The sequence below is a fragment of the Apteryx rowi genome, unplaced genomic scaffold, assembly GCF_003343035.1.
Source record: "Apteryx rowi isolate R43461 unplaced genomic scaffold, aptRow1 scaffold_269, whole genome shotgun sequence".
NCBI lineage: Eukaryota > Metazoa > Chordata > Aves > Apterygiformes > Apterygidae > Apteryx > Apteryx rowi.
In genome coordinates this window covers 857,784-877,393 of record NW_020449074.1, presented here as the reverse complement: position 1 = coordinate 877,393, position 19,610 = coordinate 857,784, and the positions used below count along the sequence as shown (strand labels likewise).

General features: G+C 41.0%; 1 protein-coding gene across 1 annotated transcript; it reads left to right on the top strand.

Annotated features, from left to right (window-relative positions):
• The first annotated feature begins 16 nt into the window (after positions 1-16).
• UBXN2A (UBX domain protein 2A) lies at positions 17-18,662 on the top strand. Its single transcript, XM_026068086.1, is given in 8 exon segments — positions 17-109; positions 2,811-2,864; positions 4,586-4,721; positions 6,878-6,987; positions 8,569-8,709; positions 13,731-13,895; positions 16,821-17,001; positions 17,003-18,662. Coding segments are annotated over 7 exon segments (882 nt in total). The 5' UTR covers positions 17-109; positions 2,811-2,823; the 3' UTR covers positions 17,111-18,662.
• Positions 18,663-19,610: the final 948 nt, after the last annotated feature.

Here is a 19,610-nt window from a genome sequence, read left to right as displayed (position 1 = left end):
GGCGGCTCGGCCGCTCGGGTAACTTTGCGCCGGAGCCCTCGCTGAAAACCGGGGGTCTTTCCCAAAAGTCGCGGCGCTCCTCGCTCGCCGGAGCGGAAACGTCGATTCCGTGAGTTTTACCAGAGCGCGTCCGCCAGGTGCGGGCTGCTAAGCCAGATCCTCCTGGGGTTATTTTCTTTCCCGGGCACCTGCTGCCTGGCGGCGGCCGCTCGCTTCCTTGTCGCCCGGTGCCGCTTCCAGCCGTGTCGGTAACGTCCGGGGCTGCGGCGCTGGGCGCCGCCGCTCTGACTAACTTCCAGCCCGGGAGGCTTCGCTCCCGCCGGAGTCAGCGGGCGTTAAACCCGCCTCGGTCTGACGTCCCGGCCCGGTAAAACACGGAGAGCATCRGAGCTAACTTCTCACTTTGAGGTTTTTTTTCCCTAGCGTTGCAATTCCTGGGCGCGTGGGCTCTGCTGATGACGCACAAAATTTTCCCCCAAAACTAAGGCGCCAGCCGCTGCGTGGGTGAGAGGTGCTGGCGTCGCGGGCCGAGGCCCCGTGGGCCCAGCGGCCTTCGCGGGCCGAGGGGCAGCCGGGAAGGGCCGGGGCTCCCCTGCCGCCCTTAGCAGGCGTAGCTGCGGCGGGCGCTGACACCTTCAGCTTTTCCCTTTGATTGATTTGATTTCCACCGGCAGAAAGTTCGCAATTCAGTGATACTGTTTATCACAGGGGGAAAAAAAACCTGCCCAAACTCCTGACGCTTTGTTTGATGTCTGGGGGTGYCTGCCAGAAGTTGGCCAGGGAATGTGTTTGTGCTAGCTGGGCGGGCTCGTCGAGCCGAAGGGCCTGCGCCCTGCTGCTGTGGCGCTCGTCCAGCAGCGTCTCTGCCCGTGCAAATCGCGGTCTCCTCGTGGGTGAGTTCAGAGGTTTTTTGGTCACAGTAAACATCAATATGCTCTATAATCTGGCTTCTTTACCTTGATGTATGAATGCAAACAATACTTTTAAACGTAGTTGCTGTTGTGCTTTAGAAGGGGAAGTGGCTTTCACAGCTGACCAGTTTTGAATAGCACTCCTGCACGTTTGAGGCTGGCCTAACCTAGCAAAAGAATTAATTTGAAGACCGGCTTCGTTGTGGCTCTGCCTCTCTTAACAGCTCTGATGACAAGTCACAAAGAAATCAACAAAAGCAGGTGGCTGGAGGTGGCCCTCGTGCCTTTGGGACGTTTAAATAGTGCAAGATCAGAAGAAATGCATGTTAATGCAAAATGCTTTGTGCTGCAGTGATAAAACTTAATTGGGAGAAGTTTAAAAATATATGTTTCTTAAGCACTTTTAAATTCATTATACATACTTGATACTAAAAATGAATGTTTTCAAAGTGCAGGTGCAGAGTCCCAAGTGCAGAGATCAGATATGGTTACAAGACCATCATGTATCAGCACAGGGTTGCCAAAGTGTAATGTTCTGGCTAAACACTTRTAAAAGCAGGAGGAAAAAAAGGCTGTACCACATCTGTGTAATATGTCAAAGATACGCTAAACAGTGTTTTGACCTAATGCATAACAGAACCAGTTAAATTGAAGGCTGCCTAAACTTTAAAACCTATGATGGTCACATGGAATGAATGAATCTTTGTGGTTGTTATGGGGAGTTTCTGAAGGCTTACCTACGTTTTTACAGAAAGTGTCTCACAAGGATTTAGCTTTCAAACATGAAAGGATATCAAAACCAGTCTCCTGAAGAACATAAATTAGTACCGAGTAACTGAATGTTCATATCTTTTTTTTCAGGTGTTATACTGAATGTTGTTTAACTTCTGCATCATCTGTTAAGTCAGATGGCAAGAGCATTTTTTATTTATTTTAGTCTTGCTATGCAGACTTTTTTTCCAGGAGTATGGTGGATGTCGCTGTTTAGTGACTACTTATTCATGCCCATGCGTAATATGACTTAGTCCCAAACCCGCCAGGAGCAGAGCATCTTCTGTGTAACCTGTGCCAAGCAATCCTCAGGGATAACTCTTTAAACACAGTTGCAACTTAAAGTATCTTTTCTCTTGTGCCCTTTAAGGTGCTGTTTGTTTTGTGGGTCTCTAACTTTTTGTGGCTTTCCATAACTTTTTCAGAGAGCTCAGAAATAAGTGTAATGAGATCAAAATGGCATTCTTTGTTTCTTTTGACTCAGCAAACTAATCTTGTAGTATATTTAGTACTTGCAAATCCAGGATTTTCTTTCTAGCTAAATGGTAGGCCAGAAATGGTAATGCACAGAATGCGGCTTCAGGGAGGCTGAAGCAGTGTGTTGAGGTAKGGTAGGGAGAGGGAAAAGGAACCTGACAAATCTTGCGGCTTTGGATAACACGCCCTATTAAACTGAAGGTCATTAGAATTTCTGCCTGCAGTGGCAATGCAGTTTTTCTGCAACTGACTGATAGACAATGTTGCCAAAAATCAGAGGGGTTTACATCATACCCTTCAAAAAAAAAGGAATGTGATCTTTTTTTCCTCACTTAGCATAAGCATGGACATATATTTTATATTTTCAGTTTACTGATTTATTGTGGCATTTATTTTGTACATTTAGGAAAATAATCTGCCTTTTGAATGTCTGAAACTGGTGTTTGGTTCATGTGTCATCAAATTAGAAACTGCAGGAGAGCAAAGAACCATCTGGAGTCTTTGGGTGGGGGGGGTCAGATTTCTGCTTAAAAGTACTATCAACATGGGAAAATCTGTAAACAGTGTTTCAGCTTCAAAAATATGCCAAGTGTGCTAGGCATTTTGTCTTTCTTTTTTTATTTTTTAAAAAAATCTTCTTTCCATAATTAGGAAAATCACCAGAATGAAAGAAGTGGACAACATAAAAACTGTGAAGGACGAATGGTAAGTGCTGCTCCCCCCACACCTTTTTCTCTTGCTTTCCTATAGCTGTTTGTGTCTTGTCATGACTTTTTAAACTTGTATGTCTTTGAAACAGGTAAACTTTCAGCACTGTGAAGAATATAACCATTTTAGGGATGCTATTGAGATGAGATTTGAATGAAATATCCAAGATTACAAGTTGAAATAGAATTAGTGAAGCGTTAATGAAAGAATTGATTTCAAGCTAGCATGTCTTCTGTTTGCTGGTTCCTCACTGCTTAAATAATACAGTTACAATAACTAATACATCTGCTAAAGCAAACATTTCTGTTGCTATTATCCTCCATAACTGAGTTCTTCTATGATTAAACAGTGAAGGACATCTGTAATTAAAGAAAAACGGATTCTTTGTTTGCTTTGTGCACCTGCTCCACATAAACTGAACTTTTCAAGAGGCAGATTGTTGTGTGTAAACATTTTTTGCATATCTGGAATGTTTCCTAGATGCAAGAAGCTGCGCGAACATTTTTACTTAAAATAGAAAGGCAGGCTTACAAATTGCTAGCCCACTGTAGGCCTCCACGTTTAATGTGGAGGTGACAAGTTTTCAGTTATGTTTTTGAGGTATAGTTAGTGCTTAGGTTAATGTTTCAAGTTTCTTTTGTTCTATTAGAAAATTTAAATGAGTACAGCATGCTGTGGAAACTTATTTCACGATGTCATTGAGATTCTGTTTTGTTTAACGATGTTAATCTGCAGGGTTTCTTACTGTTACATAGAGGCAGTGCTAACAATAATAATTCCTTTTTATGCAAACATGTGTAATTACCATTCAAGTAAGCATTGTTCTTCTCAAATTTAATGCAGAGTTTTATGTAAAACTGTTTTTCTTCAAGAGCTAGGATTTTTTGAATTTTTTAAAATAGACTTTTCTGAATTTCCARTAGAAATAACTCCTGCAGTATTTATCAAAAGCTGCATAATCCTCTTACCATGCAAAGAACATAAACTGAAAGAGAGTCATTCATTCAGGTTGCACATTTCTGTTTTGGTTGGTGAAAAGGTAATAAAGAAGTTGCTGTCACATATTCAATGTTCTATAAAAGACATGGATGATGCATCTTTTTTAATACTCTGCCAGTCTCCARGATGTTGAAGTCTTCTATTGTATTTCTTCAACATGCTCAAGTGGCGTTGAGTCACTTGTTCTCAGGTTTCTCTAATGTACTTCCAAAAACAGTAATGGTGGTTCCATGATGGTGTTGGGAATGGGAGGGCTTGTTTGGGGGAGAAGTAAATGCTAGGGCAATTTTCTTGTATGTGGGTTTAAAAATTATGGTAAAGGAAGTCACTCAGTATGTCATGAAAATGCTTTAAGGAAAGCTTTTCAGTGGTGTTTAATTAAATGTTTGATGGTTTGAATTAGAAATATGAATTGTCTAACTTTCATTCCTTGCTCTGATGCCAAGTTTAGAAGCTTCTGCTTCACCTTTTCTATTGTCATTCTTTATACTGTGCTTCTGAAGTGCGATTAATAGAMATCAGTTAGAGATTCATAAGCCTTTTCCTGAAAAGGCACAGTGCAAAGCTGTACTGGTGTTTTGTAACAACCAGGTTAGTTGGGTGCAGGGGAACAAGCCCTTTGTACCTGTTGGTATTGAACTTCTAGGTTAACTGCTTCTGTTTTCTAATGTGTTTTCTGAAACAACAAACTCATTTTTACTTAGGACTTTGTTTTGCAGGATGTGTAAATCTGGAACCGATGATCAGATTCTGAATGGTACAGAACAAAACTGTGACTATTTTGTCAATAACCTTTTTGAAGAAGCTCAGAAGGTTGGTGCTATATGTATGCCCCCAGCTACAGTCAAGAATCAGGTAGGTGATGAAGAAAAAACACTCGCATTTAACATGATAGCACTGCTGGCAGTACTCTGTGTGGAAGAATGGTTAAGCGAAAAGGGGCATGATCTCTTAGAAGTGAGCAATCCTGTCTTCACGATGGAGGGAGGGCCCCACGTGTATGCGAGCTGTCCTTGAACATYCCTRGACCGTTACAGAAGGGGGAAGGCAAGTAGTGGTAAACAAGTCAAGGAGGGTGCCGACAGACCCCTCCACGTGAACAGCAACCTTGCACCAATCATATATYCGCTTTAGGCRCGTGAACAGAGACTGTAAACCAATCATATAGCTATTGCTAGCACATGCTCTATCGCCTGTCTATATATACTCTGTAACAGCTTGAATAAAGGGAGAACGATCATACTCACATTGAGACTCCGTCGTTACTCCGGGTCCGTCTCCCRCTCYGACGCTCTGGAAAACAAATGTAAGAATTCCATCAGTCTTATCCAATCCACCTGTAAAGACACACAGAAGTCAGACAGCGATAGGAAAAWTCTTTATGCTGTATAATCTGTATAACTTATACTGGTATTGGCTCATGCACTTCTGCTTTATTGGTAAAGAGAGTGGCTTCATCATGGGGTGCAAGAATATTAGAAGTAACCACAAAAGAAATTGTCATATGGAATTCTCTGTCTAAAGTTGTTTAAACAGTTGCAACCTTTTGAGGCATAGGCATAGCCCAGATTTTTCCCTTGCTCTTATTTGTACAGTTGTGATAGTGGGATGTTTAGCATGGCTCTGTATCTCAGTAGATCTSTCCTTTTCTGTTCCTATTTTTCTGTTGCTCTCCAGAGGCTGGGAAGGGGCTGGAGAAAGGGCCATGTGGAACAAAAATGTCAAGGAGAAATTTGGAGTGAACACTGTTGAAAACCATGTTCATGGATCCCTGCCTGAGCAGGGGAGAAAAGGAGAGTGGGGAGCAATACCTTAAATCACTGTTCYGAAACAGTGTTCCGTGGCAGTACTTGTGTCAACACCAAAACGGGAGGCTGGTGTGGAATAGTTAGTGCCTGGTAAACTCCCGTACTGGTTCACTGTAGAGGAATCTTCTCATAAGGAGAACCCCCTTCTRCCTGAACTGGTGCCTTGAGACACAAAACTTTTTAAAGGATTTCAATCTTGCTGAGTGCTATATGCCATTTTGACAGATTACCCAACCAAAAGAGAAGGAATTCTGTTCAGCAGTTTGCACATGCTGTGTATTTATGTAGCAATCATCTTCTAACAAGCCAAACTGTGCAAAAATGGGGGGAAAAAAAAACCTGTCAAGTACTACCCAGCCTTTCCAGCTGAGGTGAATTCTGCATTTGCATGTGCTTCATATGCCATACATGTGGCCATGTATCTGTCAAGACACTGTAATGTCAGGAGTCAGACCTGGATGACCATATGCTTCTTCAAATGGCACAATGTAGAAGTGGGAAGATTTGATCCCAGATCTCTCCCTCTTGTTGAAGTTGGAGAGATTTCAGTGAACAGTGTGAAGGCTGCCTGTTGAAGTAGTAAATGTTCTCTGGCAAAGATAGTGAATTGCTGAGAATTTATTTTTTCATCCCCCTAACACCTGAAGTTTTTTAATATACCCAGAATTTCCAGGGTAACATAAAAATATGACTATCTAAAAGTAAAATTTTCTGATAACTGTTCCTGCTTTTCCTGAGTAAAAGGCTTCTGCATGAATGCTCTCRATGCCCTGTCTTCAGAATGTCCTCCTGAATGGTCAGAGCAAGGCTCTACTCTGATAAAACCAGCTGGATTATGCTGGTGGTTGRTGTTCCAACACCAGATGTATGGGCTCTCAAATTAGAGCTCTCGAAGAGTTGCAGCAGGTTGGGATCTTCAGGCTGGGAGGAGGAAGTGTTCCTGGCCTGGGAAAGCATAGTGATGGGGGAAGGTTTATTTCTAACTCTGATTGACAGAAGATACTTGGGAATGTCACTCACCCCTTGCAGCTGGCCCAGCGCCAACAGGCAGAGTAAAACAGATTATAAGTGAGTGTTCTGTCAGTATGTTCAGTCCATGCAGTGGATGGGTTTAAAAACATGGCTTTAAAAACCTAGGGGACTGTTGGTATATCAAGCTGTTCTTACATCAGTGATATAATGAGAATTGTTCTTATTTTACAGGTTGATATAATTATTAAACTTTGGAAAAACGGATTTACAGTAAATGATGGTGAACTTAGGAGCTACACTGATGTTGCAAACCAGCAGTTCTTGGACTCCGTTAAAAAAGGGTACATGAGCTTTTGTGTATTGAGTCAGCCTGTGTTAATATGCTTTGGATAGCACTTTGCTCATGCTTTCAAGCTAGATGAATTTTGACTTAGCTGCTTGGCTTTGCGCTCTGGTAGCACTGCAGGAGTGTAGGCCATTGCCTAAGTTCCTGCAGCGCTAATGGCTGTTTTAACATCAACAGGTTCAGGAGCTTTCTGTTGCAGTAGTGGTACACTTGCTGATGAAATAGATAAAAGCAAGTGTTGGGAGGAGGCACAGCAGGTGCGGTATGAAATACAGAATAAGTCAGAGTGCCTAATAATAGCTACCGCTCAAATGATACGTTGACTAGCAAACTTGATCCACAAGTGGTTGAGCATTTCTGTTTTTATGGCCCTTGTGCGTTTTCCTGTTACCGATGAAGAGCCTCCGTTAAATGGGCGCAGTTGCTGCRTGTTACAGAAGTTCTGATCAGCCTTCAGTTTCTTTTTCTAGTGCAAACTTGCGATTTCCATCACTTGTGTGTATGTTGCAATYTTTCCTTAATCCTAATGTTAACAGCTGGCATGCTACTGTAATCTCTAGTATTTGGTGCAGTGTTGCTTTCAAATAGCAGATTGAATGTAGAAACTAGTGTATTTTTGAGCCTTTAATTTGTGGTGTTCTTGCCCCATACAAACAGACTTTTACAGAGAATATAATTTGGTAATTCTTTTATATTTATGTGAAGCAGTTAAGCCCTGTATTTTCAGTCTTCTCCATGCTTTACTAGCCCTTTAAAAATGCTATTTTTACACTATTTTCTTCTATGGATGTCACCTTCGTTGGTTGTGCTAGCAATTAACTGCTTTGTTTAAAGTCCTCTACTTTCTTTGTTTGCATGAATCAAAGACAAGTTTGCCACCCCCTTCCACCATCTGCTTGTGGAAGTGCTAAGTAATTACAAGATGGTTCCTGAATAACTGTTGATGGTGGAGAAGCACCCAGTACAATCCATGTACCAGCTCAGTACCACCACCCAAAAATGTAGTATCTGCATCAGAGCTCATAAGTGAAGGCATTGCTGTGTTCTGCTTAATGCAAGTAATGCATCCCCAAGGTGATACTATTAGTACACAAGGTGTAGCTATTAGTGATGATCTAATTTTTGAAAAGCTGAAATTCATGTTTATCTATAAACACATATGTTTCTAAATTCAGTCTTTCTCTGTAAAAGTCAAGTATGTTTTCTTTTATCTTACTATGGCAATTAAAAAACTGAACCTACTGCAGCTGTGTCTGGTAATACTAAACTTTTTGCACATTGTGTGGGGTTGTTTTTTTTGTGTGTGTGTTAACTGAGTAAATTTGAACATCATTCAGCAATTCTCATGCTGTCTTTTATTTTTCACTTTCTAGTTAATGTGCAGTTCAGGAGTTTGAAGTTGTTTGTATGACATGCGCTTACTTAGTATAGCTCTTAGTAAATACTTTTACTTATGAGTTTAAAAACATATAATCCTTATGAGGATAAACATAAATCAGACATTAATCATTAACATATTTTGTGTACTGAAAACTGTATCATAATTCTTTTTGTGATATGCATTTTTTTCCTTAAGGGAACTGCCTTTTGAGCTACGAAAAATTTTTGATAAGGAGGAGGTAGATGTGAAAGTGGAAGATAAGAAAGATGAGGTGTATTTATCATCAAAAAAGCCAATGTTTCATCCCTTTTCTGGACATGGTTACAGATTAGGAAGGTGAGTAGTCTGACATGATCTGTGATTGAGGACTTGAAGCAAACTATACCTACAGTAAAGAATTATGTGATAATTAGTTTGGAAGGGACCTCGGGGGTCTCCAGCCAACCTCCTGCCCAAAGCAGGGTCAGCTGTGGGTGGAGTCAGCTGAGGTTGTTCAGGGTTTTGTCCAGTCAGGTCTTGAAAACCTCTGAGGACAGTGACCGCCCAATCTCTCTGGGCAACCTACTCCAGTGCAGGACTGTCCTCATGGGGGGAAAAGATTTGCTTTATACCCAGTCCGAACTTCCCTTGTTTCACTTTATTTCCGTTGTCTCTTGCGGCTCCCTCCTCCTGATGACCTCCTTGTGAGTACTGATAGGCTGCTGTTAGGTGCCCCGAGCAGTCTCCCACCCAGGCTGAGCAAACCCATCTTCCCCAGCTTCTCTTCACACGGCAAGTGCTCCAGCCTTAACCATCTTGGTGGCCCTCTGCTGAACTCGCTCCAGTTTATCTGTCTGTCTTTTATTGGGGACAAAATTGCAATGCGGTATCTAGATGTGGTCAAATCAGTGCTGAATAGATGGGGTCTTCGGTTCCCATAATCTACTGCCCATGCTCTTGTTAATACAGGCAGGATGCTGTTGGCCCTCTCTGCTCAAGATCTAAACGTTAGCAGTACTTTCTCCAAGTGCTGTTTCCTGTTGAAAGGCTTTCAGTCTTCTATTCTGCAGGTTAACAGAAAAGAACCTTTAAAGCTGTACGCACAATATTTTGTGTGAGAAAAGGAGAATATGACATTCTCATAAAAGGAACTGAATAAGTAAGAGGGTATTTTTGCATTCTATTAGAATTTTTTAGTATTTGACCATATGTTTATTGCAGTAACTTTTTAGCATGTTATACTGATCACCCCTCCTTTATTCCATGCTTCTCTTACGGGTGGAGAGGGCCAGTCACTAATGCCAGTGCTAAAACTGGACTTGATTTATTACCAAACAGCACTGTGTTTTGGAAGACTGTTGTAGAGGGGCAAGCCAAGAGTTCGCCTGTCAGTCCCTGTGATGTTGCTTGCTCCGGCCAAATAATCTTCCCATATCCCTGTCATGTAAGACTTGCGTGCTTTTAAAAGCAGACTTCAGCCTAGGGAACAGAACATACTCAGTCAGTGACAAAGAGTCTCCAGGAAACCTTCAGATGTGGGGCTGCCTCGTGACCCTGCAGACTGGGCCTAGTAGACTGGTGAAACCTCAGGTGAACAGCTTGTTTTGACTAAGTAGAAAAGGCTTGCTGCTAAGACCCAGTGCTGGCGGGGAAGGAAAGCGTGACCTGGGTAGGAAACGAGGAGGAGGGGAGAAGATGGTAATGTGCAGAGTAAGAGACTGATACGGCAAAGGATGAATGGTTCTAGGCTGCCTTAGAGAAATCGGTATCTGTTTCATCAGAAAGTAGTGTGTTGCACAGTCCGCTCAGTTGCTATATGCCTGGGTAGATAAGGTCAGTAGAGAAAAGCTTCCCATGAGGGGCAGATAAGGTGAGATGAGATTTTGCAAGTCTTGCTTTTGGTAGCAGCAAAATTCTGAGCAAACGAGGGTCAAGAATTTAATATTATTTCATCTACAAGTAGACAGGTATACAGCAAAAGCAAAAAGAGATCTATGAATGTGCTGGGTTTCTGCTGCTGACTTCAGTACTAAATGGCAGGTTGTTCAGTTGCTTGTCTTGCTCTGTCATGCCTACAGCAAGTAGTGATCTTGCTTCCCAGTAGGCAAGAGAGATTCTGGAAACATGCTATTCCATGAATTTCAGTTGGCTGGTTTTGTACACTGAGATGTCTTACAACTTGCTAAGCATATTTGTTATAGACTGGATAAAATGCTTTCCCCCCCCCCCATTGCCATTCTACTCAGTGATATGTTATCAGAACCTTTTTCTTTAAAGACTAGTAAGTATTTTTGCTGGTGTGGGAAACATGAGCCAGAAGTGCTCTGACTCCATGAACTGTTGCTTGCTTCCTGATGTTAATAAATGTCCATTACATGCAAATRCTACTTTTTCAGCAGAAAAGCTTTGTGGGGAAACAGTAATACTGACTAGTTATAACAAGTTTTCARCTGTAGAACTGCCTTTACACATTTGCATTTGTGTGCTTCAGTTTATGACCTAGACAAAATTCTGTTTATCAATTAAACTTTTTTTATAGTCTCTATAGATTTCCTGCCAGTGCTCCTAGATGGATGGATGATGTGGGTGGATGAACTTTGTAGTCCTTAGATGAATCAGTCTGTTGACTGGCTCATTGTAAGTTCTGTTTGAGGAAAGGTAGAAGAACTAGAATTGATTTATATAAATGTAAAGCTCAGATGAGTTTATTCCTTTTCCCCTATGTTGTACAGAGGAAACAAATGAGGCTTATGAGACTCTTCTAACATACCTTATGAATCTGTTTAACTAAAGGGTATATTTCTTCTGTTTTATGCACCTCTGTTCAGTTGTGTTTAATGGTTTGACTATAACAAGACAACCACGTTTTTCTATTAAGCTTAACTATACATTTTAAAGTCTACCACAGAAGCATGTTAATCAAAATATTGACTGAAAGCCCTTGTAGCAAAGTGGACTTGCTCTATAACCTCATTAGGGTAAAACAATGTGTGTCAAGCTTCTTAACTGCTAGTCTGGGTAAGGCACAATACTCTTGGGCTTTTTCTTTTCTGAAAATTGACTGGAGATTCTTATGTCTCTTCAATCATTAGTTTATAAGATTATCAAAAGAAGATGTAAAAGGAGTAAGTAAGCCTTTAAAAGGGATGATGCTACTTTGAAGTCAGGATATTGAGACCTGTGTTCTTGGTTTGTGGCTTTAGTCAAAGCTCCCACCACTAGATGGCTTTATCTGTCAGCTCCAAAAGAGCAAAGCTATTAAGTATAGAAACACTTTAAACCTTGGTGAATATAACTCTTCTAACCTTTCCTTGCAGCTTAACTTAACTTGTTGGCTTCAGTTTTATTCCACATGTACTTGGTATTAAAAGGATCATCTCAGGCACCTAGTAAAAATTCCTGAGATGTGAACATGAAAGAGGAGATTTGGTCTGAGAATTACACCAAAATTTGTATCTACTTGAGACAGTCATCTGAACTACCACTGTGGTTGATGGGGCTAAAATGTAATTCAGCCCAACCTAAAGTAGACACCTGGACAGTTGACTGGCTCTCCAGCCTCTACCRTACTAGAGACAACTATCTCGCACATGAATGCCTACACTTCAGTGTCTCGTTCTGGAACTGAACCTCACGGATCAATTGGCCAACTAAAGCTGATCATTGCTGGGCTTAAGTATGACTTAGACATTTTATTTCTTCTGCTCCCAACATTTGACATCATCTTTCTGGTCCTCAAGCCTTCTTTCCAGCTCTGGAGGACCACTAGGGTTTATTGAATGTTGAGGTTAAACAAGAACAGAAGCAAAGAAGAAATACGGATGTGAGCTAAGTAGATCAGTAGAGGCAGGTGACTAATAAGTAACCTATTGCTGGAGCAGCAGAATGTTTTGCAGATGTGCCTCTTGGAATCTGCTGATTTCTACTTCTTGCTCCCCCGCTGATTTCTGTATAATGCAAGGCAGTGAATCCTGTGCCCCTCCTGTGCCTCCAGTCCCAGTGAACATCCCTTATCACTCACCTGGGAATGAGATTCCTTGATTCTCATTCTTTTCGCACAGTTTCAATGGAAGAAGTAAAAAGTGCCTCTATTCTTGGCTGACAGCCTAGAAATTAGGGCGCTTACCTAGATAGTGGATGATTCTGGAATACCTTTTTTCAAAATACTCCAGCCTGAGAAGGACGTGAGCCCAAGAGTCCAACTTCCTTAGGTTTAGTCTTTAACAAAGACTAAATCATTAGTCTTTGGGGGTTTTTTAATGAAAAAGTGGCTATGGTTTTTCTGCTTTATGATTAAACTAGCAAACCTACAGGAGCATAAGGATGTATTGCTGGGGTTTGTTTGTGAAGCAGATGTAATAGTTTTAAGAACTGTTATTCTACAGCCATTTGTTACTGACTCCTCACTCAAGAAACAGTAACAGATAATTTTCATTGCAAAGAGAAAACTTTCCCTGAAACCGCTGTGAAGCACTCGTGTAGTCAGTGACCATGGCTGAGCTGAGAGAAGAAATGGCAGCTCCTTAAATCACTGCTATTGTTTCGCAAGCAAACATCTGGTTATACTTACGTATGCTGAGGATATGCCCGTTGGAGCAGGCCTTATTGATGACTTAAACAGTACATGCCAAACAAGCTTAGTCCTGAAGTGCTAAGCTAAGACATTTCTTCAGAATCAAAATTTTCACTAGTAAATATCCCTAGATATTTTTTTTTTCTTCCCCCCTAAGACCATGCACTTGGACCGAGGTCCCTGTATTCTATCAAGTCCTTTTGTGGACCTTATGGGAGGCTCAGCTGTCAAAAGTGCCTTGGAAACCAAAATCCAAGTGCTGTGTGCATCAGCCTGCGTTTTCACATTAAGTCAGTTCCTCCAACAGATAAATAATGGCTCTAAACTGAAATAGATGATGCTGGGGTCTAAATCAAGGCTAACAACGTTCAGTTAAATTGAATTAGTCTAATCAGTTACAGTGAAAATTAACATTGAGTATGCAAATTTGAAACACACATGAAGGTTTCACCTGTGTGATTAGAGTACAAAAGATGAATGAAGAATCTTCAAACCCTTTCACTTCTCTTGTGTTTTTGTATTTAATCCTTGGGTATTTTTCCCCTCCACCTTGTAAAAAAATATTTTCTGTGAACAAACTGAAACTCTTTAGCATGTTGTAGTCTTCAAGAGAAAATACTGACATGTTAAAAAATATGGTAAAAAATCCAACATCTGTGTTAATATTCCTATACTTGTTTAAAAAAAKAAAGTCATCAGTGCACCCTGACTCAGGGTAGAAACCTCCAGAAGCAGTGGTGTGAATGGCGGTTCAAGCTTTCAGGTGACCTTGGAAGGCATAACCTTTTATGGCTTTTCTTTTCAGTGCAACTCCAAGGATAATTTCTAAAGTAAGAGATGACCATCAAGAAGCTGACAACAAACAACCTCTTCCTTTAGTACCCTTAAATGATTTGGAGCCTATCACTAGCATCCAGATCTGGTTAGCTGATGGGAAAAGGATAGTTCAGAAATTCAATGTTTCTCACAGGTAAGATTTATTTTAGCACTGTCCTATGTGTTTGCATCGGAACTATTTATCCTATGACACAATAGGTCTCTAAATTCTGTGGGTAATAATTTTGCCCCCCCCCCACACACACACACACCCTGTGCACTTAACGCTGGAGAGCTGTTCAGCTGTATCTAGAATACTTCCTCTGAAATTTTTGAGAAACTGATGAATTTTTAGTTGACAAGAGGAGGGTGTAAGAGGAACCTGGAGTGACCTTAACTAGTTAGTGCATAACTGTAGTTAAAAATCTGCCCAGGAAATTTTAGGGCTTCCTTGTAGCTTATTGCAAGTTAAGGTGTATATATATATTGCTCATTACTGGAGGAGGCAATTCAGCAGAATTCTTGCACAGCTTTCAGGATGACAGATATCTCACAAAATGACTACATCTGGGGCAAATCACTTAATGACTAGCGCTTTTTTTTTTTTTGAGTGTAGACTGCACCACAGATGTTGAATTTTAGCAAATCCACTTGTATCCCTTCCAGCATGCAAAGGGAACTGGAGGATGTGACTTAGATTTGAGCCAGAGGAACCTCCAGGGAGGGACAGAGTCAGTGCATTAAGCAGGGGAGGTTATTCACCTACATGTCAGTCCTGTCAGCAAGGACAGAATAGAATGCATCTAGTATATTTAATTCTCATTATTAAAACTTCCAGTTTCCCAAAGAGGCTTGTAAATGGGGATAAAGTCAGAAAGTGTCAGCATAGCATATATATATGCTGGAACTTTGAGAAGGTGGGATTAACTRTTTAAATTGTAGAGCTACTGCCTTTAAAGACCTTTCTCAAATTTGTAATTTGCTGCCCCGGTACTGCAGTCACATAATATTGAAAGGACATGTTGCCTGTTCTGCTCTCCAAAGCAATTTAAAGTGATCATAGGTTTAACGCAATCTAGGCTGCTGCTAGGATAAACTGGGTATGGCTTTGTGTCTGGTCAGAAGGAAAGCATAGCAGTTGCAGGCTAATGATTGCAACTTTTTTCYGTAAGTAGTACTGCTTTGTTACTGTTACCTCTAGAGGCCTCAGGTGTGAACTGAAACACTTGTGATGTACTGCTGAAGGTCAGTTGCTATTTTGATTATAAATCCGTAAGTGGAGGCCTTACTACTTTTATTATTCCAAGTTTGCTTTCGTCTTTGTGGTAAATAATAGTATAAAAAGCTGCTAAGTGCTCTTGGAGAAAACAAGTCTGACATAAGCTGCCTTGCTGATGTGATGCTCTTTTTCTAAAAAGCCTGCAATGAATATTCCATGATAACGTATATTCTTGCCACGGGACCGTCATGTTTCTGGGCTGTATGTAGTATGTGTCTATGGCCTAATAAGAAATAGGAGGAAATCCTTGTAGGGTAGAGAACCTCAAGCATTACGATTGCAAGTATGGCAGTAATATGCTCCTTTCAGTGGGAGAAGCAGAAAACGGTCAACTATTTGTTAACCAAACTGTAGCATGTAGTATATATATTGCAGTGCCTGGGCAAAAGGCAAAATGGTCACTTCTACCCTTTCATAGGTGGAATGTGTATATTCCGCATAAATTCATGCTTTGGATGAGTTTAAATACTGACGAAAGCATGGGAGCAGAAGTGCAGGTAGCATTGCAATACTGCAGTATGGGGAATTGAGGAGATCACTGGAGTGAAACTACTAGCGGAGCAGTTCTGTAGGGATAGCACACACGCAGCTAGGTCCCAAATCCAGTTCTGTCCCCTCTTGAGGACTTGCCACGTTACTGTGACTTTGCAGCGTGGGATATGGAACCTAGAAAGGGATTTGCTCATCCTAAAGTGGATATCTGAAGGCTAATCACCTGAATATCTCTGGGGACTTGATGAGCTTTGACATCTGCAGATAGACACCTGGAAGCATAAGTGCCTAACCAAAAATTAAATCCTGCTCCAGTTATTTCAGGCAGTAGGCTCCTAAGACCAAATACTGTTTCTTGATTGAGACCTGTATGCACAGGAGTTAGGCACTGGCTGTATCTGTCCTACTAAGTGTGGCCAAGGCATAGGAACTTGGTCATCTGTGCTGCTAAACTGTTAGAACAGCTTTTACCCAGGCCACCTAGCGTTCTCCCAAGCAATACCCAAACTCGGTTCAGGAGTTAGACTGTGGACAGTTCCTTGTAGGCAGTAAACCCTGGGAGCTACCTGATTCGTGGGGGAGAGGAAGGATGAATTTAAAAATTTGCCTGTGGCCAGACTCTGCCAGTTGGCCTCAGGACCAGAGAATGGGCATTGACGCCATTTAGTTTACTGATACAGATGTATCCTGTCATCTTCATTTTCTAATCAAATTGGTCAMTCCTGACTCTTCCTTGTTACCACAAAACCTGCCTTGCTTGTTGTCCCAAGGTTCTTTAGAGATTCAAGCTGGCTATTAAGGGGTAATGAATTCACTACTGCTCCTGCTTTGGTAGGAYGAGACTATATTTAGACTTAATATTTGGGCAAGCTTTGCAAACCTTTATTTTTATTATCGTGCTGCTACATACACTACACACTAGAGACTTGCTTATTCTAGCTCATGGTTATAGAGACCTCAGATAAGAGCTCTGCCAGCTGTTAAGAAATGGGGGCTTGTGTTACTGCCATGTGAGCCACAGTGAGACATCTGGGTACCTGGAGCAAAATGCGCTCATCTTTTCCCCTTGGGATTGCCCTAAGAACATGTGAACCTTGGTCCTCCCTCTCAAGTGGTCCAGGCACTTCAAGATACCCCTTCTGTATTCCTCCACGTCTGTCTCCTCAGTGGTTTATCAGAAACCTGGGCAATCAGCTGCTGTGTGAAATAGGTGTCTCATTCTGTTCTTGAGGTGGCTCTGTGTATTGTGCGTATGTTCTGTGTTGGGATTTGAGCACTTAATGATGAGTTTTCTTTTTCTCTTCTCAGAATAAGCCATGTCAGAGACTTCATAGCAAAATATCAAGGATCAGAGGGAAGGGTTCCCTTTACACTGACTACTTCTCTGCCCTTTCAAGAGCTGCGGGATGAGACACTCACACTAGAGGAAGCAAAGTTGCAAAATGCTGTTGTTGTTCAGAGACTTCAGAAAACAACTGAGCCTTTCAGACACTCGTAGTGAAAAAGCACCTGAGAGTGACTGTAAAACTGCTGCTACATCTAAAGGACATCTCAAGAATGAGCAAAACAACGCAATCAAAAGCACGAGTACAAATTAGATTTTAACTGGCTAAAAGCTACACACAGACAGAACTAGACAAAACCAAAAATGTAACCAGCAATATGTGGATGCACTATGATCCTCACATAGCTGCACTCTTAGCAAAAAGTGTGCTGTGCTATAATCTGCTATAATAGAAGTATTTTTTACTCATTTCTGTGGTCAGAGCCTGGCTATAATGTAGCAGAGGTAACTGTACAGCAGGGTCCTCCTTAGAATTTCCTTAGGTAGAAAGCTTTGCTAGCCTGTCCTTTAAGGAGTGTCTAGGTGAAACGGTACTACTCTAAGACTTTACTACTACTAATAGCACCTTGTAAGGAAAACATTATTTATTTTTGCACTTTGGACTGAAATGAAACTAAACTGGCTGGTTTCACTTACTTTTCAGTGTAAGCTGCTTCAGTTTGCATTCTTCTTACAGTAACATTTAGGCAACAGATGCTGCAGGGAAGCTCACATTTGAACACTTAAGTAACTTGAAAATATTCTTCAATATCAATATCTTTAGGATTTAACTTCTACAATGTGAATGTTGCATCAAGTTTTCCCATGGTAGGTGCATGTGTGAAAAGATAGAATTGAGGTAGTCTGGTGCATGCTGCATATGAAGTGCCTCAGTGTAAGGCATTGTTATTACTAATGGTTGAAGTGATTTCTGCCTCTCTTACGTTCTGCCACGGGTATCTTACAGGGTGATGTTAAACTACCTAATTCACTAGAAAGAATAGAGATCTACTATTAGCCTTTTCTCATGTAAGCTTCAGTTTTTCTGGAGTTTACAGGAGCAGTGGCTTAGAGGAATACAGTTTCTGTATTTATATATCCATTTCTGTCCTGAACCAGCCAGCTGTGGGGCGCACTGAGTGCATGTGCCCATGTTTCAGAGATGTTTAAAATCTTTATTTGGAAGTCAAGGTTTCTCCCTCCCTATTACCCCCCCCCCCCTTTTCATCCAAGTCTTATTTYGCCATTCATGTTTTTGGGGTATAGGATTTGGAGCCAACCACTCCATATTTTGCTGAAGAAGAAATCAAMATAAGGACTAAATATCCTGAACATTGTACTTGCTATACAGTTGGCAAGAAAAGCTAAGTAGCACACGGGTTTGTGAATGGAACTGGAGTCTCTGGATAAGACTCTGCCTGGGGCCTTCAATGAACGCTAACTAGTTTATGCTACCTGCACAAATGTTGTTGTACTTCCTCTGCATGGCTACCTGGAAGATGGGTTTGGGGTTTCCTGGTTTTGTTTTAAATAGAAGATGACTTACTGGAGTGACTTGAATTCTTTCCAAAACTCCTGTTACTTCAAACAAGGTACGCACTTACTTCATTCATAGGGTTGTAAAACCATATATTTTGCTTCAGCATCTCTCCTGGCCCATATTAGGGCAATTAATGAAYGTCAACTGCACAAATATCTATTCAATGTACTCAAAAAGCAAATCTCTGAAAACTATGCAGTTTTTAACAGTTTATAGCAGTGAAAACAGTTGCTGTGTCATTCATCTTTATGTAGCAAATAACACAACTAAATTTTGCTTGCTCTTACGCTGACTCCTTTATTATATGAAAAGCCTACCAGATCTCTAGTAGTAGGACTGTGGGTACAGTCAAATACACTAGCAAAACTGAAGAGAYAAATCATGTAGAGATGCAGCTTCAGTTCTTACTTTGCAGAGCTTCCTGAACAGTGAATTTTATTATTCAATGCTTTTGAATTTGTTTTAATGTAAACCTAAGTATGAGAGAACCACACATGCTTGATCATAAGTTCAATGTTCTTACCCAGAAGATGCATGAAACCTCAAAGTAGCAGTATACTACTCCTGCATGTGCAACATAGGAATTTAGTGAAAAAAATACTGTAAAATTCATTGAAATTGGGGGGGAAAAAAAACAAGTTTTAAGGTAGGTAAAGCAATTTTGCTTGGTATCACAAGATCATGTTTTTGGAAAGGAGTAGTTAAGTATTTAATATTCCAACATTCATTCATGTCTGCTCTCAGTATTTAAGAGACTGGATAGCTTGATTCTATTTAGCTATATATTGTGCTTTATTCAACTGTTTATGGCTGCAACTTTTGTAGACTTGAGTGTGTTTGTGGCCTGAAAATGTCGTGAGTGGAGTGATCTTAATTGTAATACAAAATGAGATCAATTCTTTAAAAGGTCAAAGTAGTACTGACTGCCTAATCCCATGTTAGACTAGAAAGTGCCTTTAAAAAAAAAAAAAGGCGACAAGCTGTGATAATTTATTTCCTAATTTGGAGAAAATGTGGAAGAGCCCTGTACTCTTTCCAAACAGCTAGCTGGTTTTTGGTCAGCTTGTAAAGGCTGATTACCTGCCTGTAGTGTCTGAACAGTCTCACCTGTTGCTCAGTGCTKTAGGCAGCTATTGTGCATTGGTCCAACACCATTAAAACCGGCTTGATCATTGCTTAAGTCTGTGAAGCACACATGTTTTGGGTTAATCCTTGTTTCTTCACAAGCCATTGC